This window comes from Benincasa hispida, chromosome 1 (genome assembly GCF_027475165.1).
Source record: "Benincasa hispida cultivar pf3 chromosome 1, pf3_genome.v1.1, whole genome shotgun sequence".
In the NCBI taxonomy this organism is placed as follows: Eukaryota; Viridiplantae; Streptophyta; class Magnoliopsida; order Cucurbitales; family Cucurbitaceae; genus Benincasa; species Benincasa hispida.
The window spans coordinates 97670861-97694592 of NC_143478.1; the positions used below are offsets into that span (position 1 = coordinate 97670861).

At 40.1% G+C, this 23732-nt stretch overlaps 2 protein-coding genes across 3 annotated transcripts; one reads left to right on the forward strand and one right to left on the reverse strand.

Annotated features, from left to right (window-relative positions):
* Positions 1-614: 614 nt before the first annotated feature.
* Positions 615-1856, reverse strand: LOC150038888 (uncharacterized). The gene is made up of 2 exons (XM_090314902.1): positions 1559-1856; positions 615-1057 (listed from the first exon to the last, which is right to left on the reverse strand). Exons 1-2 carry the CDS (start codon positions 1854-1856, stop codon positions 615-617), a joined length of 741 nt encoding a protein of 246 aa, XP_090171028.1.
* A 6521-nt stretch (positions 1857-8377) lies between these two features.
* On the forward strand, positions 8378-23309 carry NEF1 (no exine formation 1). Of its 2 annotated transcripts, XR_005484264.2 has the most exons (5): positions 8378-9954; positions 20186-20757; positions 20848-21067; positions 21539-22942; positions 23029-23309. XR_005484264.2 is itself a non-coding variant. In XM_039043307.2 (4 exons), exons 1-4 carry the CDS (start codon positions 8707-8709, stop codon positions 22883-22885), a joined length of 3387 nt encoding a protein of 1128 aa, XP_038899235.1. In that variant the 5' UTR covers positions 8378-8706; the 3' UTR covers positions 22886-23189. The 2 variants fall into 2 exon arrangements, 1 of the variants encoding a protein (XP_038899235.1); XM_039043307.2 differs by having other exon boundaries at positions 21539-23189.
* Positions 23310-23732: the final 423 nt, after the last annotated feature.

A 23732-nucleotide genomic window follows, 5' to 3' on the forward strand; every position in this document is an offset into this window, starting at 1 on the left:
GGGTTCTCTCTTGACTAGCAGTTGGTGTTGGGATTGTTTTATCCACAGTAAAGGTTATTCTCGACTGAGAAACAGTTTTACTGTTTTATGATTAAAATAGCTTTATATGTTTCATGCTTGGAAAATATTTATACTGCAGTACAAGTACTGTAGAAGCTTATATTTCAGTTGAACTCTTTATTGAGATTTTTGCATGAGAATCAATTATCTTTCTTAAGTCACTCACTGGGCGTAAGCTCACCTCGTTTTCAAATGTTTTCTTCCCCCCCCCCCCCCCCACAGATAGTGGTCAAATCCTCTGAAGATAGCTATGCATCTGCCCTGCCACTAAAGGATAAAGAGTTTTGTAACCCATCTGTTTAGGTGGTTATTGTTAATATTGTACATGTTACTGTTGGTCATATAGGGACTAGGGTTTTTGGGTTTGAGACTTGTGAATCTAGTGTCGTAATGACTCTAAATATGTTATATTTCTAAATTAATAAATTGTTGGCCTAAAGATATTCTGCTGTATATAAATTATATTTTCGTATCAGAGTTATTCCGTAAGAGTTATTAGGCAGTAAGTGTCAGCCAAAAGGTTGATAACTGTTGCAGTCACGCCCTTTCCTAGGCTAAGAGAATGGTCTGAGGCGGGGTGTGACATACTTTCTCAACATCAAAACATGGAAGACATTATGAACGAAAGACAATGCTAGAGGTAATGCCAACCGATAAGCTACAGGGTCAATTCTTTCCAAGACCTCAAAAGGTCTAATGAGTCTCAGACTCAACCTTTTCTTGCCAAACCTCAGAATACCTTTCGTAGGTGCCATTTTAAAGAACATTTTAACACCAGTCTCAAATTTCATATCCTTACGTCTCACATCGGCATAGCTCTTTTTTCTGCTCTGAGTTGTTTGCATACGAACCCTGGTCTTCTGTATTGCCTCATTCGTGGTCTGCACTAGTTTAGGTCCTAGTAATTTCCTCTCTCTTACCTCATCCCAACATAGAAGACTTGCAACTCTTTCCATATAGGGCCTCGAATGGTGACATCCCAATAGTGGACTGGTAGCTGTTATTATAAGCAAACTCCATTAAATGCAAGTGAGTATCCCAACTTCCTAAAAACTCTATGGCACAGGCACACAATATATCTTCCAATAGCTGATTCAATCGCTCTGTATGCCCATCAGTCTGTGGGTGAAAAGTTATACTGAAATCCAACCGGGTCCCCAAAGCTGCTTGAAGGCTCTTCTAGAAGTTAGACGTGAAACGAGGGTCTCTATCCAACACAATGGACAAGACGCTTCGTGCAATCTCACCACCTCTTTCATGTATATCCGTGCCTACTTATTTACTAAAAAGGTGGACTTTTCAGGTATGAAATGTACTAATTTAGTAAGTCTGTCTACCACAACCCAAATCATAGTGAAACCTTTCTCTGTCCGTGGCAATCCCACAATAAAGTCCATAGACACATGCTCCCACTTCCATTCTGGCACACTCAATGGTTGTACCAACCCTGCTGACTTCTGCCTCGGGGCTTTCACCTGCTAGCACACCAAGCACTTACTTATGAACTCCGCAATCTCTCTTTTCATATCATTCCACCAATAATAACGTTTCAAGTCCCGATACATCTTGGTGCTGCCGGGATGAATCAAGAACAAGGAACTGTGAGCCTTTGACAACAACTCATTCTTAATATCATTATCTACTGGCACGCACAAACGTCCCTGATAAAGAAGACCACCTTCTGTTGATACCGAGAATTCGCCATCCTGGCTTGACTCCACCCTACAAACTCTCTTCTCTAGATAAGGGTCACAATGTTGCATATCAATAATTCTCTGCCTTAGACTCAGTTGCATTGACAACTGCTCTAACTATGTCGTGACCTTTCCCACTACTACTACAATCTTTGCCTGCTCTAGCTCCTTGCACAATTGAGTCTGTCTAGTAATGAGGGCTGCTGAATGAGCCACCTTTCAGCTTAGGGCATCTGCCACTAAATTTGCCTTTCCTGGGTGGTACAAAATTTTGTAATCATAATCCTTCACCAGCTCTAACCACCTTCTTTGCCTTATGTTCAACTCATTCTGAGTGAAAAAGTTCTTTAAACTCTTGTGGTCGGTGAAAATCTGTATCTTCTCTCCATATAAGTAGTGCCTCCAGATCTTGAGAGTGAAAACCATTACTGCTAATTCCAAGTCGTGTGTGGGATAATTTTGTTCATGCTTCTTTAATTGATGTGAAGCATAAGCAACTACTCTGCCCTGGTGCATCAATACGCATCCCAAACCTTTCTTGGACATATCACTGTAAATGAGAAAACTACCTGATCCATCTGGTACTATAAGAACTGGGGCTAAAACCAACCTCTACTTGAGATCTTAGAAACTGCTCTCACAAGCCTCATTCCAAATGAAAAGGGGTCCCTTTCAGGTCAACTGAGTCAATGGGGTGGCTATGTGAGAGAATTCCTTTACAAATCGTCTATAGTAGCCTGCTAACCCCAGGAAACTGCGCATCTCACTGACTGTGGTTGGACGAGCCCAACTCGTAATTGCCTCAATCTTTGCAGGATCCATAGAGACTCCTTCCTTCGATACTACATGCCCTAGAAAGAACACCTGTCTTAACCAAAACTCACATTTAGAAAACTTAGCATACAACTTATTGGCCCTCAACATCTCCAAAACTTTTCGCAAATGCTCCTCATATTTGACCTCTGTCTTGGAATAAACCAAGATGTCATCAATAAAAACAATCACAAAGGTGTCGAGGAATTCCTTGAACATCTTATTCATCAGATCCTTGAACACTGCTGGGGCATTCGTCAAATCGAATGACATCACTATGAACTCATAATGCCCATACCTCGAATGAAAAGTTGTCTTGGATTAGAGATCAATCTTTGAGAACACCGTAGCTCCCTGTAACTGGTCGAACAATTCATCAATCCTGGGGAGGGGATACTTATTTTTTATGATCACCTTGTTTAGCTTTCTGTAATCAATGTACAGACGTAACGATCCATCCTTCTTTTTCACAAATAAAATGGGTGCACCCCATGGTGACACACTAGAGCGTATGAAACCCTTGTCCAACAACTCCTGCAATTGGACCTTAAGTTCCCTCAACTTTGTTGATGTCATCCTGTATGGAGCCTTCGAAATAGGGGTTGTGCCTGGCTCTAACTCAACAAAATCTATATCCTGCTGCGGGGGCAGTCCGGGAAGATCTTCTGGAAAAATGTCTAGAAAATCTCTTACTACTAACTTTGAAGTCAATGTGACTTCAACCTCTCTAGTGTCAACCACACTGTCTATAAAACCCCAGGCTCCTTGGTCAAATAGTCTACTGGCCTTCAATGCTGAAATCACTTTGGGTAGAACCATGGCTCCAACCCTTTTAAACTTAAAACTGGCTCCTATAAAAGGGTTAAAGATGACCTCTTTATGGGAGCAATCTATGCTGGCATGATTAGCAGCTAACCAATCCATGCCCAATATCACATCAAAGTCACGCATATCTAGAATTATCAAGGTCACATCTAATGCATGATTTGCTATCTCTACCTGACATGCCTTTATATTTTTAGTAGCTAACATAATCTTTCCTGATAGAGTGGAAATAGAAAGTGCAAAGAGCAAAGGTTCTGACTCTAACATGGCATGCCTTACAAATACAGAGGATATAAATGAGTGCGAAGAGCCAGAGTCAAACAAAACTAAAGCATGATGCCTTAAAATGGGAAGTGTACCTATCACAACTGTGCTTGACTTCTCGGCCTTGCGCCGAGTGGTAGAAAACACTCTACCCTGTTGTTGCTGACGACTTGGGCCTCCCTGAAATGAGCTTATGGGCTGGCCCCTGGGTTCAGGCACGTTCCTCATTGGGCATTTCTCTGACATAAGCCCCTTTTGACCACATCAAAAACAAACCCCAGAGCCGGCTAGGCAACGACGTCAGTGTTGCCTACCACAAGTAGTACAGATTGGTTTATCTACCTTGACAGTCACAACTTAAGAGCCCTACTGTCCCCACTGACGTGAAGCATTAACTATGTTCTGGTTCATTTGTTGATGCTCAGGAGCCCTTGGCTCATCCTTCCTTTTCTGACTTGTAGAGGTCCCAATCTCGAGCGACTTATTGTACTCTTCTCCCTCCTAGGAGTCAGTATCAATCCTTATGGTGGCCCGAAGTGCCGCAACATATGTTTTGAGGTCTAAGGCATATACCATACCTCGCAGTTCGCTCCTCAGACCCTGGATGAACCTCTCTGTCCTTGTTGCCTCGGTGGCTACTAGCTTAGAAGCAAAGTGGGACAGCTTATCAAATTTCTGCTCGTATTCCTCTACTGCCTGCTTGTTATACCTAGTCTTGGCTGAAAAATACTTCTTATAAAAACGCTCATTTAACTGCTTCTAGGTTGCAAGTTCCCCACCAATATCAATCATTTTCTTTGCTGAATGCCACCAAATCTCTACGTTGCCATTCAGCATGAAAACTGCACATTGGAGCTTGTGCTCCTCTGGGCACCTCATAAAATGGAAAATCTTCTTAATCGATGACAACCACACCTCTGCTTTAGTGGGACCCTAATGATCCATCAAAGGAGCGAGAGTCAAATTTCCTGAAATCCCTCAAATGCTTAGCCTCAAGAGACAGGCCCTGCATATCTTTATTTTGTGGTCGGGCCTACTATAACTGCTCAGGTGGCACCTGTCCTTCTAAGCCTGGTTCTAGGTAGCCTATCCTACCATCGTGTTACGGATCAGCTCCTGCAGTCTTTCCATCAAGGAGGATGCAATGACTTCACTAATTCTTGCTTCCATTGCTTTCTCATCAACTTGGGTCATAGGTGGATTCAGAGCTGTCGGGACGGTTTGACTACCCTCGGCCCCCTCTTCCTACATCCCTGAAGAGGGAGGGTCCTGAACTTGTAGATGTTGCACTTGAGGGTCCTAAACCCCTCTTCTAGCAGTCTTTCTTGCTCTAAGTTTAGGTGCCATGTCCTGTCACGAACTCATAAATTAGCTCTCTACCTCTGGGTCTTTCTCAGAAAACATGCTACTGAAACATTATATCACTAATCTCATATATGTACTGAAAACTTTCATTAGTAGGACATACCTGGCGATGACGAGAAATCTGTTATTGGGCCACAAGGACTACCTAGACTTACATTGTAAGTCAGTCTTCAGAACCTAAAACATGGGCTCTGATACCAACTGTAACGACCTGACCCCCTAGGACTCAAGCTAGGCCGTTACTAAACACATGCATGCATGGAACTTAAAATGACACCCTTTTATAGTGAAATAAATGCTAAATAAATAAGGTAAATTCAAAAGACCTTCATTAAATTCAAATATTAAAAACAAACAATAGGGTACCTATAAATCATAAATGATAATAAATAGGTCTGGAAACAAATCTTAATAGTAAGTTTCAAACATCAAAGCTGAAAGTTGAAAAACATGAAAAGAAATCTAAATATCATGAGCGGAAGCATAGAATTGGTCCCAGTGGTTGGATCACGGATTCTGTTTGTTAATCGCTGGCGCATCTCTACCTTTACTTGAAACAACAACATGAGAAAAGATGAGTATAAAATACTCAGTAAGTAACCCCACTACTGGGGTCAAGCTAGCCATCTATGTCCTCTAGATGCCTACTTTTAGTGGAACATATAACTTCTCTCGTCCTCATGAGATACATACATACATGAAAAACTGTTTTTTATCCTAATGTAGTTAAGTATGCCCACTACCTCTAGTAAGCCCCGTAGGACCCACAACCTCTGGTGAATCTCGAAGGAAAGCACCACCTCTAGTGAATCCTGAAGGAAACACGACCTCTGATGGATCTTGAAGGAAACCACCACCTCTAATAAATCTCGAAGGAAACACGACCTCTGGTGAATCCCGAAGGAAACACAATCTTTGGTGAATCCCGAAGGATAACAATACCTCTAGTGAATCCCGAAGGAAACACAACCTTTGGTGAATCCCGAAGGATAACAACACCTCTAGTTTATCCCGAAGGAAACACAATCTTTGGTGAATCCCGAAGGATAACACCACCTTTAGTGAATCCCGAAGGAAACACAACCTCTGGTGAATCTTGAGGGAAACACAACCTCTGGTGAATCCCGAAGGATAACACCACCTCTAGTGAATCTCGAAGGAAACACAACATCTAGTGGGCATCTAACTAATCAGTGAGGACATTATCACAATCTTAACATCACAAGTATCACAACATGGTTCTATAACATACATATACGTCTCAACATCATAGTTCTACGGCATACATATACATCTCAACATCATGACTCTATAACATACGTATACGTCTCAACATTCTCAAATCAACTACAACCTCATGAAATCAAATATTATCCCATGCTAGCATTCAAGTATCTATGTGAACAATTAATCTTTCAGATCCTCATATAAGAATATACATCGGTTATACTATACTATCAGTCTATCATGCGGTCGTTTTGTCATAATATCTATCTATCATGCTAGCATACATCTAGTGGCTGGCCCATGGGCAGTTTCCAGTAGTGAGATTACTTACCTTAGTCGAAAATTCACAAATAAAATTAGACCACCAAACGAAACCAGAAACTCCAAGTAACGACCCTAAATTAAGAACACAACCAAGCTTTACAATTAGTACCCAAGCCTAATTCCAACACCTCAAATTGCCATGAACCAAACAATCTTACCCATAAATTAATGAAACCCCTTCCAACCCTCCTCGACAACACCCTTTTGGCTTCCAAGCTTTTCCTACAATCCCACTTTAAATCTGAACGAAGCATATCAATGATTGAACCACGATACCATGGCCAAGAGATTTAATGAAAAACAAAAGAATACCGACTCACCAAAACTACTATATCTGGCGAAACCCAACGATGACGGCAGCGGCAGATAGCGGATAGAGGGTGTGGGCAGAACGGACGAAACAATTCGGTGCTGGCTAGACGAATGACGTGCTGTAGTGGACGGACGCGCGGCTGATCTAGCACACGAATGGTCAGCTTCAGAGCTGGTAGTATCCGGCGCGACGTCAATATGGAATAGCTGGGCAGATCTGGCGCGAGCGAACCGGTGGGTGACGCTGAGCGGCTGAGGCTGAGGCAGGGAGGGTGGCGCAGGTCTTCGGCTAAGAGTTATGGCGTCGCTCGGCTTGTTCATACGTGAAAGTTGGTACGGCTTCAATGACGGTTGGATGCGAGTGGGACGAGCGGTCGACGACGCCGGACTTTAGGGTTGGGTGATATGGAAAGAAGAGATAGAGACAGGGTGGCTGCACGTGAAAGTTGAGGGGAAGGGAAAGGGGAAGAAAAAGAAAAAAAGAAAAGAAAAGAAAAGGAAAGAATTTAATAAAAAAATAGTATATTTTATTTTATTTTGTTTTGTTTTATTCTTTCCTTAATCCATATTATTTCTTTAAATTCCCTCCCTTTCCAAGATGGAATTAATTCTTGCCATCAATTTCCAACATAAATAATTTCCAAACGTCAATGATTAAATTTCTGCAATTACACTTAAAGTCCAAAATTCAAAAAAAGCCCTCAATTAATAAAAATTATTGAAATTACATTAATATTAAAAATTCGGGGTGTTACAGTTACTCCCGGAGACATTTTGATAATTTTTCCAATTTGCTTTAAAAAACTCCATTTTGACTCCAATGTGCCTTAAATGCTCTAATATGCACATATGCTTGATTTTATATAAATATGAACATTTAAACACATTAAACAACTTAAACCAATAAGATTAGAAAGGCTAATATAGCTTATATAGGGAGCTATCATCTCTTTAGCAAGTTCAGATTACTTTGACTACTGTGGATACTTCTTTCCTTTTCCTGTGAGGTTTAAGTTGTTATGTTCATTAGTTCTCTTCTCGTCTTGTGCTTTTTCAATGCACCTGGTGTCTCTTTTGATTGGTTCCTTTAGTTTGTCATGTAATCATTTTATTGTCATTATTGAAGATAATGACACTCATAATCCTTCGTCTATGACATTAGTTTAAACCTCCTCCCCAATTGAGGCTCATGGAGTTAGTTGTGCAATCCAATAATAAGTTTAGTTGTTTTTTTATTGCAAACATGGGTTTTTATCTTGGTTTCATCCTTTTGTCTTGTGCTTTAACCTCAAATTATAATTTTCATTCTTTTTTTTTAATCTTCTACCACATTTGCAATAATAAATTGTTACTATCAAGATTTGAAATGTTTATGTGCAGAAATATTTTTAAAAAATTATAAAATTAAAAAAATTAATAAATAAAAATATTATACTTTTTAAACTAATTAACATATTTATTATTTATGTTAGGTAACATAGTACATATTTTCTAATTTTTGTTAGGATGTAATAAAAATGTCGATAATGTAGATACAATAGGATGTTGCCAATGTTTAATGAACATTTGGTTGGATATTAAAATGCAATAATTAATGCTGAAGTGAGCACCAAGACTGAAGTCTGAGAAGAAACAGGTGGCCCCACTGGAAAAGATATCGGACGGATGAAATTTGTCCGAACACGTCAGAGTTAACCCTCCAAGGAAGGCCACCGCGGCCGCGCCTTCCCCCAGAGACCGAGAAATCACTTCCGTCTTCGGCTGGCGCTGACGCCTGACCACCACAATCTCTCACCACGCTTCTCCTCCGTCCTCCGTCAAAATGATGCCGCCGGAGCTTCAGTCCCGCTCGTTCCGCCCTTACATCTCCGCCTCTACTAGCGCCCCTTCCTTCTCCTCGATCACCAATGGCTCCCCCTACGACCAAAACCCTAATCCTTATCTCGATCGTCGCGGTTCTTCTTCTTCCTCTTCTTCAGCTTCCTCTTCCTCCAGATCTTTCAAGAATTCCCGATTCTCCCCTTCTTCCTTCATCTACAACCCTCGAATTGCCATTGCCCTTGTCCCCTCTGCTGCCTTCCTTCTCGATCTCGGCGGCACTCCCGTTATTGCCACTTTGACTCTTGGCCTTATGATTTCTTATATCCTTGATTCTCTCAATTTCAAGCCTGGTGCGTTTTTTGGTGTTTGGTTTTCTCTTCTTTTTTCCCAGATTGCTTTCTTCTTCAGCTCTTCGCTTAATCTCACTTTTAATTCTCTTCCTCTTGCTATTCTCGCTGCTTTCCTTTGCGCCGAGACCAATTTCCTGATTGGCGCCTGGGCTTCGCTTCAGTTCAAGTGGATTCAGATCGAAAACCCCTCTATTGTCCTTGCTCTTGAGCGTCTCTTGTTCGCTTGTGTGCCGTTTGCTGCTTCGTCTCTGTTTACTTGGGCGACTATTTCGGCTGTTGGTATGCTCAATGCTTCTTATTATCTTATGGTTTTCAATTGCATTTTCTACTGGCTGTATTCTATTCCTCGTCTCTCGTCGTTCAAGAACAAGCAAGAAGCGAAGTTTCATGGTGGAGAGATCCCTGATGATAATTTGATACTTGGTCCTTTGGAGAGCTGCATTCATACCTTGCATCTTTTGTTTTTCCCTCTGCTTTTCCACATTGCATCTCATCACTCGGTGGTATTTTCTTCCGCTGCTTCCGTGTGTGATTTGCTGCTTCTGTTTTTCATTCCATTTGTCTTTCAACTGTATGCATCGACGAGAGGTGCACTTTGGTGGGTCACTAAAAATGCCAATCAAATACACAGTATTCGGGTTGTCAATGGCGCTGTTGCTTTAGTTGTTGTAGTTGTCTGTTTGGAAATTAGAGTTGTTTTCCACTCCTTTGGGCGCTATATTCAGGTGCCACCGCCGTTTAATTACCTACTCGTGACTATAACAATGCTCGGAGGGGCAGCTGGAGCTGGTGCTTATGTTATGGGTATGATCTCGGATGCTTTTAGTACGGTGGCGTTCACTGCTTTGGCTGTGATAGTTAGTGCTGCCGGAGCAATTGTTGTGGGTTTTCCAGTAATGGTACGTCAATAATTTTCTATGATTTGAATATGTTGCATTTTTTTAATCTAAGTACTGGGATGAATTTTATTGCATGTTTTGTGGTTGCAGTGCATGTATTGCTTCATCTTGATATGTAAACTATGCTCCGCAGTAAAGTTGCTTATGTAGATTTTTGGTCGAGGTTCATGGTGGATGTAGTTTTGCTTATGCTTTAAATGAAAAGTTGAGCCATCGTTTCTTGAGGCAGGAAGCAGGGATTTCTTTAGTATCATAGGCTTTCTTCTCTAAACGGGGGAGAGTGGCTTTGATTGAGTCAGTGGTGAGTGGAATTTCGTTATACTACCTTTGCCAATTTAAGATGCCAATCTCCATGAGTAAGGACTGTAAGGTTTGTGAGCAACTTCTTGTGGGAAAGGGTGGATGACCGGGAGGAGCTCACTTAATGAAGTGGGAGGTTTTTTTTGAAGCCTATGGAGAGTGAGCTGGGGGCTTAGGTGTCCGGAATCTGCGGTTACGTAATGAGGTTCTTTTGGCAGAATGGTTGTGGTGCTTCCACTTGGAGCCTAATTCTTTGCTGCAAAGGATTATTGTGAGTAAGTATGGCCCTCATCTTTTTGAATGGGAATGAGGTGGTAGCTTTAAGGGTTCTTGTAAGAGTCCCTTGGTTTACTTTTTCCACTGGTGTTCCTATGTTGACTTATTTTGTTAAATGCTTCATCAGGGATGGGTCGGGTGCTTATTTCTGGGAGGATTTCTAGGTGGGAGAGAAATCTGTGTGTTTCATTCCCTCATCATTATCATTTGTTTAATAAGAGGTTGCATTTTGTTTGGTGGCTTTTGTTTTGCCTTCCTCTAATAGCTTTAACTCTCTTTCCTTGGGTTTTCATGCCACCTTACTGGTCGAGAGGCTGGAGAGGTGGTTTTTATTATTTCTAATTAGTTTACTTCTCTTGGGAGAAGGGATTTTAGGTCTTAGGTCTTGAAGCCCTCCGATGGCTTTTCCAGTAGCTTTTTCTTTTGGATTCTTTGTGCCCCTTCTCCTCCTTAGGGAACCTTTGTGTTTTCCTCTATTTGAAAGGTCAAAATTTCTAAGAAAGTGAAATTCTCTGTCTTCCAAGTTTTGCATGGGGAGTGCATACTCAAGATTGTTTCCATAGGCTTTCCTCCATGGTGTGTTCTGTAGAGGACAGGAGAAGGATTTGAACCATTTGCTTTGGTGTTGTGATTTTGCTAACTCTATGTTGAATGGTTTCTTTAAGGCTTTTGGGGTTGCGTCAGTTTGTAATAGCAGTTGTTTCTTGATGTTTGAGGAGGTGCTCTTGAACCTTCTTTTTTATAACAAAGTTAGGGTTCTTTGGGAGTTTTGCTTTTTTGCCTTGTTGTGGGCTTTTTGGCTTGAGAGAAGCTGTAGAATTTTCTTTTTTCTTTTTTGGGGGGGTGGAGAGGTTGAGGGGGAGGATCTTTGGGATTTGATTAGGTTTAATTCCTCCTTATGGGAGTTTGTTAATAGGGTCTTTTTTTGTAACTATCAGCTTAGCCCTATTCTTTTGGGTTGAGACCCTTTTGTGTAATTGGGTGTAGGGGTTGCTTGTTTTCTTTATGCCTTTGTATATCATTTCATCTTTCTCAATGATGAAAGCTTGGTTTCTTATATAAAAAATATCATGTTTTTTTTTGTAAGAAACAAACCAATCAAGTGTTTCTTTGAAGATTTCTCTCAAGGGATGTAATGTATCAAGGAATGAGTTCAGACATTGCATTCTCAAATTCGAGAGTTTTTTAATACCCATGTGAGGTTAAGTCATATAGCTCCTACCTCGTTTCATATTGTTTTATTGGCTACTTTAGAGGGCATGCTTCCATTCAAAAATTGGTGACCAGGGTATGAGTTCAAGTCATTGGACAAATTTTTCCCTCTATGAACAATTGTGGATTACTTATTCTATCATGTTAAAATAATAATAATAATAATAATAATAATGTTTGTGCATAACCATGGTGAAATTGTTTAAAGCTAGTCTTTCCAAAATGGTGGTCACTTTTTTCTTAATTCCCTAGTTCCAGCTCTCTCCATTAACCATGCCCCTTTTGACCCATGTTTGGTTGACATTAACTGGAAAGTTAAGGTGCCAAAGAGGGTGAAAGCCTTTTTTTTTGGTGTGTATTCTAGGGAAGTTGAAGAGTAGACCTGTGGCTCTGCTTTTCTCGTAGTTGGTGTGTAATGTGTAAAGGAGAGTTTAAATCCTTTTTCCAGGGTGTTCTTGCTCGTTTTCCTTTGGGTTCTATCGTGCTCTTTCCGATAGGGAAACAATGGATGTGGTTGCGCTCCTTTCTCTTCTTGAGAGTCACTCCTTTCACCTTGGGAGGGGAAATGTGAGAGTTTGGAGCCCTAATTCTTTGAAAAAGTTCTCGTGTAAATTCTTTTTCTAGTGTTTGGTTAATCCTTCTCCTATGAGTGGGCCAGTCTTTTCATCGATGTGGAGGATTAAGGTTCCTATAAAGGTGAGATTCTTCACTTCGCAGGTTCTCCTTGGCCGTATTAGTACATTGGATAGGCTTGTTAGGAAGATGTTGTTGGTTAGGCCTTTCTGCTGTATCTTATGCAGGAAGGTGGAAGAAGACTTGGACCATATTCTTTGGCATTGTGATTTTGCGAGTTCTATCTAGAACTCTTTTTTCCAGACATTCGGTATGATGCGTGCTCATCAAAGAGACGTTAGAGATATGATGAGGAGTTCCTCCTCAATTTGCCGTTTGGGGAGAGAAGTCGTTTTCTATGGTTTGCTAGTGTTTATGCTATTGTTTGGGTGTTGTGGGCTGAGAGGAATAGTAGGGTGTTTAGGGAGTTGAGAGGGATGCTAGAGAAATTTGGTCTTCATTTTCATATTTTTCATTGGGTTTCGATATCGAAGGTTTTTGTATTTATTCTATTGACATGATTTTGTATAGCTGGAGTCTCTCCTTCTAGAGGGACTCTTTTTTTGTGGGCTTGGTTTTTGTTTGCTCGTGTATTCTTTCATTTTTTTTTTTTTTTTTTAATAAAAGTTGTTCAACTTGTTCTTATAAAAAAAAAAATGTGTAAAGGAGGGTTGAGAAAATCAAGTGCATCTCTTTCTCCATTGTGCCTTTTGCTTGAGATGTTTGGGCCAGATTATTTAAGCTCTTTGGTATTCTTTGGGCTTTTATGAATGGAAATGACAAAGGTCTAATCCAGCTAATCTTTGGGAACCCACTTAAAGGACAAGCTAGTTTGTTTTGTGGTTTCATGTTATGTTTGCATTTTGGAGGATTTGTTTCCAGAGAAATTAGAGGGTCTTCAAAGAAGTTACTCTAATCTGGAGGAGTTTTGAGGTTCAATCTACCTATTTGCATCCATTTGGTGTTCTCTTTAAAAAAAAATTCATATTTATGATGCCATATATATCATGACGATTGGGCCTCCTTATTGTAAACCTGTTAGTATATGTGGAATCTGTTTCGTTCAAGTAAATTTCTAGTTCATCTTTTTGCCAGGCTTGTGAGTTTTGTTTCAAAGCTGGTTCGTTTGTGCTTGATTCCTCTGTTGCCGTTAGTGCAACTTCTTGTGCATTTCATCTTTATTTTATGTTCAATGAAATTAGAAGGATATCTTTTCAAAAAAGAAAAAGAAGAAAAAGAAGAAAGAAAACCCATTGGTCTTTTGGGGATATCTCATTTTTTTTTTCCTTCCTTCAATGTGTCTTTCTTCAATATAGTCTCCATTTATTATCACAAAAAAAGGTGGGTATTGTTTTTTTCCCTCCTATAAAAATGGAGAAAATATATAATTTATAAAAGGGGAAAAAAAAAAAAAAAAGAAAGAAACCCTCACCCACCAAACTACTGAAGAAGACCTTTCCAACCACTAACAATTATGTGGAGGCTATATTTTCAAAAGAATTCCATGTGGTTCCCCATCAAGTTGAAGTATGTAGTATGTTGTACACTGGTTAAGTGTAATTCAGTACTCTCTTGCCTATCATGTCTCTGTTTCTCATGCCTTCAAATGTATGTTTGGATTTTGGAGGGAATGATGAAAAATTCTTTTGGGAAGGCAGTGATGGTGGTAAGATCAATCACCTTGTAAGATGGAGCAAGCTTATGTTCAAAATTCCAAAGAGAGGGTGGTTTTGGTCTTGGTGGTCTAAAGCATAGAAATATTGCTCTTATTGCTAAATGGGTTTGGAAATTCTTCAATGAAATGGATTTTCTTAGGAGAAGGATGGTAGTTAGTGCTTTCTTAGTGTCAATCCCGACCAGATGGCGATAGGGAAAGAACAAAAGAAAAGTGGGGAAAAAATGAAAGAGCATAAAATTACTAATTAGAAATGCAAGGTGGTGTAATGTGAGGGGCAAGAAAACAAAGTAGGCGGCGAGGGGCAATTAAATTTAGGGAAGAAATAGGAAGATATAGCTGTTAGGAAGATGTGGAGAGACAAGAAGGTTACACGATTACAAAGCATAAGAGAAGGCAAAGATTGGATGAGAGAGAAAGAGAGGTTGTTAATGGAAGAGAAGAGATCTGTTGTCTCAGAATCAGAACATTAATGTGGTCGTCCTTCCATTCAACTATCCATCTAATGCTTAATTTTGATTCCGGTGAAAGCCCCACATATGAACTGGTGCTAGCATGGATGGTTTTCTTTGTTCTTTCACTGTCGTCGTCCTGGCGTGATTGACACTGAAGACACAGAGAATTGGTGCTTCAACAAAGAAGTTAACAGTTTGTTTGGGTCTCGGTATCGATCCTGGATGAGATGGCACCAGGACAACCCATCATAATAATTGGCCAAAAAAATGTTATTTTAGAAAGGTGATAATTTTTAATGTTATTTTTAAGCATTTACCCAGGAACTATCTACACAAAGTTTGGAATAATTGAAGATCTGAGACTTTTTTTCATTTAATCATTGACAAGACGGTTTTTCTTTTCCAATGATTGGAAATAAGTTATTTTCAGCATTTTGGACATCCAAAAGTCCTAAAAGAACTAATATTCTTTTTTGAATTATGCTAAATAGTAGCCTAAATACTGCTGATGCAGTTCGATGGAAACTTCCCTTTACACTGCTTATGCCTTGTTTGTGTTTTTCTCTTTGCTTTGTGCATGGGAAGTTTTTGATTAATCACGTCTTCTTTGAGTGTTCATATTCTTTGGCATGCTGGTTTAAACTCTCCGTTCTATTAAATTGCAGTGGTTGTTTCCGAATAGCACCAAGAATATTGTTGTTCAGCTTCTCATTGGGTTTTCTTTGCCTCCAAGGTCAAATTTATCATGGGCCAATGTAGTCAAACCTTTAATTTGGGAACTATATACACTGCTTCAAAATAATTCCTCCAAAATCATCTTGTCTTAAAAATCTTGTAATTGTTCTCTTTTCAGATAAGCTAATAGGTCAAAAGGGGCGCTTTAATCGCATAGTTCAAAGTACATTATGTAAGACTCCTAGTTATTAAAATAGTAAGATTAGTAGTAGAATATTAGCGTGGTCACTAAAAGGGGATAAATGAGTAATTAGATATGAAGTTGGTTAGGGATTTTAAAATAGAAGGAGACGGGTTGGAGGTGATGTGAAGAATTTAGTGGGATTTCCTAGTTTGGGAATGTGGGAGATTTCCAGCCCTCTTGAAAGTGTTGGGTTGTCACTGTTCTATTGGCTATCTTTCTTATGTTCTTATTGTTAATTTCCATTGTAAAATAATCGTTCTAGAGCCTTGCTCTATTTCCTGGGAATTGTCTTGTTGGGTATTTTACTGTTTGCAGATTTGGATACCTAACAAATTGGTATCTAAGCACGTTCGTTCTGGGAATATCTATGGATTCGGATGCAAAATGTGATAGGTTGCTTAAAAAGGTGTTAGAGATCTTGGAATCAATGCAACAAATGTTGAAGGATTACCAGCAAGGAGCAAGGATGTAAAGAGAGAGAAAGAGAAGAAAGAAGACCAATAGTCATCAAAAAAGTGAAGGAACACCTTGTTCGAATACTGTCTGGTCAAGTTCGAAGAGTTGCTGGACGACGTTGATCTTACCCGAGAAGACCAGAGAAAAAGTGAGGAGGAACCAATCAACGAGCCAAGAGGGAAGGAAGGAAAAAGGCATCGTCAAGGAAGATAAGGGTAAAATGGCAGCATCCGGAGTGGAGGGAGAACTTATCAGCAAACATATGGTTGGAGAAGCAACAAGGTGAGGGGAAAAAAGAGCGATCGAATGCTAAAAATGACGGCAGTTGGTGAGACAAGGAATGGAAGAAGAAGAAAAGTACCAGAAAAACGAAATGGCAAGTGGAAGAAGAAGCAGCGAATGACGGGACGAGCGAAGTTGATCCGGGGAAAGCACCATTGCAAGTTTTGGGAAGAGAGAGAGAACTTGGATAACGGCGATCATGAAGCAGATATTAAGGAAGACCATTACCAACGACAAAAATGGGTGTGGCCAAAGAAGAGGTGTTAGAGAAGTATTGTTCGATGTGATGGCATGCGAACAGAAAAACGAAGTACGGATTTAACTAATTTCTCACTCTCGAATAGACGAAATGTCGAGTGAGAGAGAGAGAATAAGCCGGCGGTTGATGGGTTGGAATGGCAAAGAGACCAGCGAACAAAGAAACTTTCATTGCTCAAAGAGGGAGAGGATGGGTGGCCGAGATGGAGAGAGAAGACGATTTGTAACCGGGAAGACCATTTGTAGGAAGAAGAGGTGCAAAGCAAGGGCTGCGATAGTGGTTCAATCGAAGGTGAAATCCGAATGGGGAAGAGGAAGAAGAAGAAGTCGAAGGTGAAATCCGAATGGGGAAGAGGAAATAGAAGAAGTCGAAGGTGAAATCCGAATGGGGAAGAGGAAAAAGAAGAAGTCGAAGGTGAAATCCGAATGGGGAAGAGGAAATAGAAGAAGTCAAAGGTGAAATCCGAATGGGGAAGAGGAAAAAGAAGAAGTCGAAGGTGAAATCCGAATGGGGAAGAGGAAAAAGAAGAAGTCGAAGGTGCTAAAACTCACAAATGGGCAGATGAGGAACGGTTTGCAACTTAAAGTTACAGAGAACGGTTGGCCTCGATGGAAGGGGGAGGAAATAGTTCATGGCGGTGGATGGGAGAAGGAAAGGTGGAGAAAAGAAAGTACACCGGCAGCCATATGGTCGGAAAATCAAGGTGGAGGCAGAAAGAAGCCACAGTAGAGGAAAGAGACAGAGGCGGTCAATGAAGGCCGGATGTATGCCTTGATAATTGTAGAGGACAGTGGCCTGCGATGGATAGAGAAGAAGGTTGGAAAGCGCTGCAAAGTTCGTGAAGAGGAAGGAAAAAAATCTCCTGCCCACGTGAAGTGTCAGGGGGTGGGGCCAAGAACTAGAAAAAAATGGCCTGGTAATTCTGGGTTAATTAATGGGCTGAAATTGCATGATAATGCCCAGATTTTCTCAAATGGGCTTGGTTTATATGGAGAAGTTGGCGCCCAAATTGTGCGTGAGGATTGGGTTTGCATTAAATGGCTGGAAAAACAAGTTGGAGGTTGGAAGAAGGATTAGCGAAGGCAAGCACCATCAGGGATGAGAATAGCTAATTCATACCACGTGGAAAGGCAGTTGAGAGAAGAATCTAATCAAAAGCGGGCCAGGAGGCTGCTTAATGGGCTGATTACAAAATTGGTGGATGAGGCCCATTATTTCTCAAAGGCAAAAAGTCTAATGACTTTACCTAGGGAGTTGAGTCCCTAATTGAGTATGGGTGGTGGGCCAGATGGGAGATACTGGAAACATGGAAAGGCAGCCTTCACAAACAAAGAAGAAAGGAGCTTAATGGGCTTGAATTTGCTAAATTTATTGAGGCCCATTTGTTAGAGTGGCTGAAATGGGGCTTCCATATGGGCTGGAATTGCCTGAAGCTCATGGGAATTTTGAAGGAAGATGGTGTGTGGGCCCAAAGGCTGGATTGGGCTTTGAAACAAGAAGTAGATTATGGACCTAGCCATTTAGAGATGAAGAGCTTCAAACTAAAATACCAATACATATGGCGTGGAAATGGGCTTAGGGATATGCAACTTGTCAAGGGGGGCACGTGCCTTGTGAGAAGAAAGAAGATTATGGAAGTTTATGTGGTGGCTGTTTAATGGGCTGAATGCAAGAGAAATCAGTATGGTTCAATGGATTTCCAAGGCTAAGCTGAAGATAATTTCTTTCAAGAAGGCGGGTGTATGGTAGAAAGTTCAAATTTTTTTATTATTATGAAAAAAAAAAAAAGAAAGAAGAAGAAGAAGAGGAAGAAGTGAGAAAGAACGAACCCATTTTTGTGTTTGTGTTTTCGTAAGCACACCTTGAGGACAAGGTGTCTTTGAAGGGCAGAGTATTGTAAGACTCCTAGTTATTAAAATAGTTAAGATTAGTAATAGAATATTAGTGTGGTCATTAAAAGGGGGCAAATGAGTAATTAGATATGAAGTTGGTTAGGGATTTTAGTTATAAATAGAAGGAGACGGGTTGAAGGGGAGCGTGAAGAATTTAGTGGGATTTCCTAGTTTGGGAATGTGGGAGAGGATTTCCAGCCCTCTTGAAAGTGCTGGGTTGTCACTGTTCTATTGGCTATCTTTCTTATGTTCTTATTGTAAATTTCAATTGTAAAATAATTGTTCTAGAGCATTGCTCTATATCCTGGCAATTGTCTTGTTGGGTATTTTACTGTTTGCAGATTTGGATACCTAACACATTACCATTGCTTTTGATTCTAATGCTCATCCAAAACTCAAGCATGAGTGTCCACCCTATTAGGATTTAGGAATTTATTCCAACAAACAAATTCCTTAAAAGAGAAAGGAAATTCCAGAAAGAGGTTAAGGCTTTCGCATGAGTTTACTTGGGAGAGGGTCTCAATGGTGCATTATTTGTAGGAGGTATCAAGAGGATCTAAATCATTCTTAATGGGATTGCTGGTTCACGACCTACCTTTGGGATTGTTGGCGGAGGCCATTTGGTGTTAGTGTGGTGCATAATAGAGATGAGTGGATTTTGTTGGAGTAGGTGCTTTTGCATCCTCCCTTTAGGGAGAAAGGCAAAGTGTTGTGACGAGGCCATTTGGTGTTAGTGTGGTGCATAATAGAGATGAGTGGATTTTGTTGGAGTAGGTGCTTTCGCATCCTCCCTTTAGGGAGAAGGGCAAAGTGTTGTGGCAAGCAAGTCCGTTGCTATTTTGTGGGATATATGGCTTGAGCAAAACAGTAGGGTGTTCAAAGTGGTTAAGGAATTGGGGGAGGACTGAGGAGGTATGGGATGTAGTGAGGTTTAATTGATCTCTGTGTGCGTCAGCCACTACACATTTTTGTAATTATGTTATTGATCTCTCTTTTGAATTGGAGTCTTTTTTAGTTAGTGTTGGACTTATGTTATTTTGATGCCTGTGTTTTCATTTCCTTGTATTCTTTCATTGTTTCCAATCAAAGTTTGATTTCAACTCTGAAAAGAAAAAATATGAATGAAGAATAATGTGATTTGAGGATCCACCATCCATCCTGGAAAAGCAGAAAACCCAGGGGGATAAGGTGTAAGGGACTTTTTCTGTAGTTTATAGGTTGTGTATTGAGACTGCTATAGGAGAGCGACCAAAGAAACACCTTAACTTTCTTAGGGATTTTGAATGACCAAATGGAGTTTAGACTTAGTAAGGTGCATGAAAGTTGCATTGGAGGATAATGTATCTTTAAACTCTAAGAACCAAATAATCTTGTCTTGACCCACTTTTAGTTGGACCAAATCAAGCTTTTGAATAAACATAACCAACTGCCTAGCTCTTGATCAAAAAGTCTCGATCTCACCCCAAATCCCAAACTTGGTGCTCAATATGTCGATAAGTTGCTATGGAGGACCTTTTTAGGGGAATAAGCATAGATATCGAGGAATAGTGAGGAGAAAGGGGCTAAATCAGCCCAGGTATTCTCCTTGGAAGTTCATATTATTGCAGAATTGTGGGTATTGTTATTATTATTTTATAAGATGATTCAAAGAATTCTTTGATCTTTTTGGCAATACTTTGAACCATTGGAACTCAGTCAAGGAGTTCTCTCCAATCTTTTTCCTTGTATTTTTTCTTCAAGTATCAAACTTAGGCTCTGTTCCTTCTTAATCTATAGCTAAGGCCTTGAATTTTTTCCTCCTGCAATGTGCAAAACTTCTATACTGTTGTCTGTATGCCATGAGATATTGAGTATTTGACACACATTTCTTGTTTTTTACCCGTTATCTTGCAGTTCCTCCCACTTCCATCTGTGGCTGGTTTTTATCTGGCTCGGTTCTTTACAAGGAAGAGCTTGCCATCTTACTTTGCTTTTGTTGTGCTTGGGAGCTTGATGATCATGTGGTTTGTGATGCATAATTACTGGGATCTAAATATTTGGCTGGCTGGCATGTCCCTCAAGTCTTTCTGCAAACTCATTGTGGCTGATGTGGTCCTTGCCTTGGCTGTGCCTGGTCTTGCTATATTACCGTCAAAAGTTCAGTTTTTGACGGAAGCCTGTTTGATTGGCCATGCCTTACTACTATGTCATATTGAGAACCGTTTTCTAAGTTACTCCAGCATATATTATTATGGTCTTGAGGATGATGTGGTTTATCCAAGCTATATGGTTATTATGACTACATTCATAGGCTTGGTCCTAGTACGCCGACTATCTGTTGATAACAGAATTGGACCAAAGGCAGTTTGGGTTCTCACTTGCCTGTATGCTTCAAAGCTGGCAATGCTGTTTATTGCTTCCAAATCTGTTGTATGGGTCTCAGCTATTCTTTTACTGGCTGTTTCACCCCCTTTGCTCCTTTACAAGTAATAAAAGAACTTATTCTTATAGATTTCTTATAGATTCCATTTACCTTGATACTATTAAGACTTCAACTTTCAATTGGGATCTTACAGGGATAAATCAAGAACAGCCTCCAAAATGAAGGCATGGCAAGGTTATGCACATGCTGGAGTCGTTGCTTTAGCAGTGTGGTTTTTCCGTGAAACAATATTTGAAGCCCTTCAATGGTTCAACGGGAGACCACCATCAGATGGTTTGCTTTTAGGCTGCTGTATTTTTATGGCAGGGTTGGCTTGCATACCAATAGTTGCTCTCCACTTTCCCCATGTCCTGGTATTTATGTCTTATTTATTTAATACCCCCTTTTCTGTTTACTTTATAATTTGTCAACTTGAACTTAATTTCAAATGTTTAAACGATGACTCGATTTGATGCACCACATAAACAACCGTTGTATATTATTTTTTCAGTTATGAAGAACATTAATCAATCACATCATATTTACTAACTTGCATGCGAAAGACTGTTATTCTGAGTATGAGGTGAACAATTAAATTCTCCAAAGTCTTGCTAAGTAATACTATCATAATCATCTTTTGTGGTTCTTTGCTATTTTCGTAAACCATTTGTGGGTTTTCTCAAAGCTCCCTGAAGATTCATGATTGGAACAGAGTTTCTTTTATTATGAAAAAAACATTATTCATTACTTTTTTGGCTTTTGGTTGAACTGTTTGCCAATTCATTTTTCTACGATACGACATACACTAGTGAACTAATTACCATTTTGCTATTTCCTTTTTGCAGTCAGCAAAGAGATGCTTAGTGCTAGTTGTGGCAACTGGTTTGCTATTTATCATGATGCAGCCACCAATTCCCTTGTCTTGGACATACCGTTCTGATCTTATTAAAGCCGCTCGTCAGTCTTCTGATGATATTTCCATCTATGGTTTTGTTGCCTCAAAACCTACCTGGCCATCTTGGCTGCTTATATTAGCAATTCTGCTCACTCTTTCGGCTATTACATCCATAATACCCATTAAATATATTGCTGAGTTGAGAGTATTATACTCCATAGCTATGGGTATTGCACTTGGCATTTACATATCTGCTGAGTACTTCCTCCAGGCAGCTGTCCTGCACATCCTTATTGTTGTCACCATGGTTTGTGCGTCGGTGTTTGTGGTGTTCACTCATTTCCCATCTGCTTCAAGCACCAGGGTCTTACCTTGGGTGTTTGCGTTGCTTGTTGCACTGTTCCCAGTGACGTATCTTTTGGAGGGGCAAGTAAGGTTAAACAGCATTTTAGGAGACAGCGTTAAAGATATGGGAGAGGAAGAGCAGATGATCACAACACTACTAGCAGTTGAAGGAGCAAGGACATCGCTGCTTGGCCTTTATGCAGCAATCTTTATGCTAATTGCATTGGAAATAAAGTTTGAACTTGCGTCTCTCATGAGAGAGAAAACTTCTGAAAGGGGTGGAATGAGGCACACACAATCTGGTGAAAGTAGCATTGGTAGTCTTAACACAAGAACGAGATTTATGCAACAACGACGGGCTTCTTCCTTGTCAACATTCACCATCAAGCGAATGACAGCAGAAGGAGCATGGATGCCAGCAGTTGGCAATGTTGCTACAGTGATGTGTTTTGCTATATGCTTAATTTTGAATGTCAATATCACAGGTGGTTCAAACTATGCTATATTTTTTCTGGCTCCAATCTTACTGCTTTTGAACCAGGACTCAGATTTTGTTGCTGGATTTGGGGACAAGCAAAGGTATTTCCCTGTTACCATAGTGATATCAGCATACTTGGTCCTCACTGCAATATACAACATAGGGGAAGATGTTTGGCATGGAAATGCAGGATGGGGTCTCGATATTGGTGGGCCAGATTGGATATTTGCTGTTAAAAACTTAGCTCTTCTCGTTCTTACATTCCCAAGTCAGATCCTTTTTAACAGATTCGTATGGAGCTTTACGAAGCATACAGACTCGACGCCACTGCTAACAGTGCCCCTTAATCTACCATCTGCCATCATGACAGATGTGCTTAAGGTTAGAATATTGGGGATTTTAGGAATTATTTATTCCTTGGCCCAATATATAATCTCCAGACAACAGTATATGTCAGGATTAAAGTATATTTAGACAGACTGTACTCTGTAGATTATGTGGTGCAATTTTCAAACGAGCGGTGCAATTAAGGTTTGTTCTTCCGGTCTTTGCTGCTCGTGGTATTTACTATTGCTTTACCAAGGCCTTAATGATTTTGTTTTTCTTTCATTCTATAGGAGGCTAGTGATTTTAAGAATATTCCCAATTGTCTAACCTCCTTGACGAATCAATGGTATCTCTTACATTTGTCGGCCCAGCAACATGTTTCGATTTTGATCGAGCATGTTATATTGATAACTATATACTAGAATCTGGCCATGCTTATTATGTCAGGAAATTTTGACGTGGAGCGCTACTAGGTTCTCAATTTATCACCTGGACTTGGGATTGACTGATCTTTATCATGGGACACTGAATTTTGTTGCATGTATAACACACACGATGCCATCTGACTGCTTGTTTATTTCCATTTAGAATCTGTTCACTCAGCACACATAGTTCAATTCACCATCTTCTTCTGCAAGGTGACTTCCCTCATGGTTAGTTCTAGGATGACGACTCTACATTTTTTGAAAAATAGTGACAAAACTCTTGCAATTTTACCTTGCAAATAATAATAATTAGTTGCAAATAATAATAATTAGTAATGTAATTTGTATGACTGTTGCTGCTGTTAAAGAAAGGGAAGCACTGGTTTGTTTTTCTTATCTTATCTTGAAATAACACCGTACATTATGATTCTGATAAACTCTTCCAATAGATTGCAAGAGAACGATGTGCATGTCGGTTACATGTTCAAACAAGGCTAATGGGACTGGTTAATCCAATTTCCAGTACAGTATATGCCTTTGTAGTAGTAATTGTTCGTGTAATTTTGCCA

What these genes read in the sequence shown, in the direction of transcription:
- NEF1 (XM_039043307.2), top strand. Translation starts at nt 8,707, where the DNA reads ATGATGCCGCCGGAGCTTCAGTCCCGCTCGTTCCGCCCTTACATCTCC. An exon ending in CCCCCTTTGCTCCTTTACAA is followed by an intron (nt 20,758 to 20,847) that starts GTAATAAAAGAA and finishes GGGATCTTACAG; the next exon opens with GGATAAATCAAGAACAGCCT. An exon ending in TCCACTTTCCCCATGTCCTG is followed by an intron (nt 21,068 to 21,538) that starts GTATTTATGTCT and finishes TCCTTTTTGCAG; the next exon opens with TCAGCAAAGAGATGCTTAGT.
- LOC150038888 (XM_090314902.1), bottom strand. Translation starts at nt 1,856, where the DNA reads ATGCAACTGAGTCTAAGGCAGAGAATTATTGATATGCAACATTGTGAC. An exon ending in AGAGATTGCGGAGTTCATAA is followed by an intron (nt 1,058 to 1,558) that starts GTAAGTGCTTGG and finishes TTATAATAACAG; the next exon opens with CTACCAGTCCACTATTGGGA.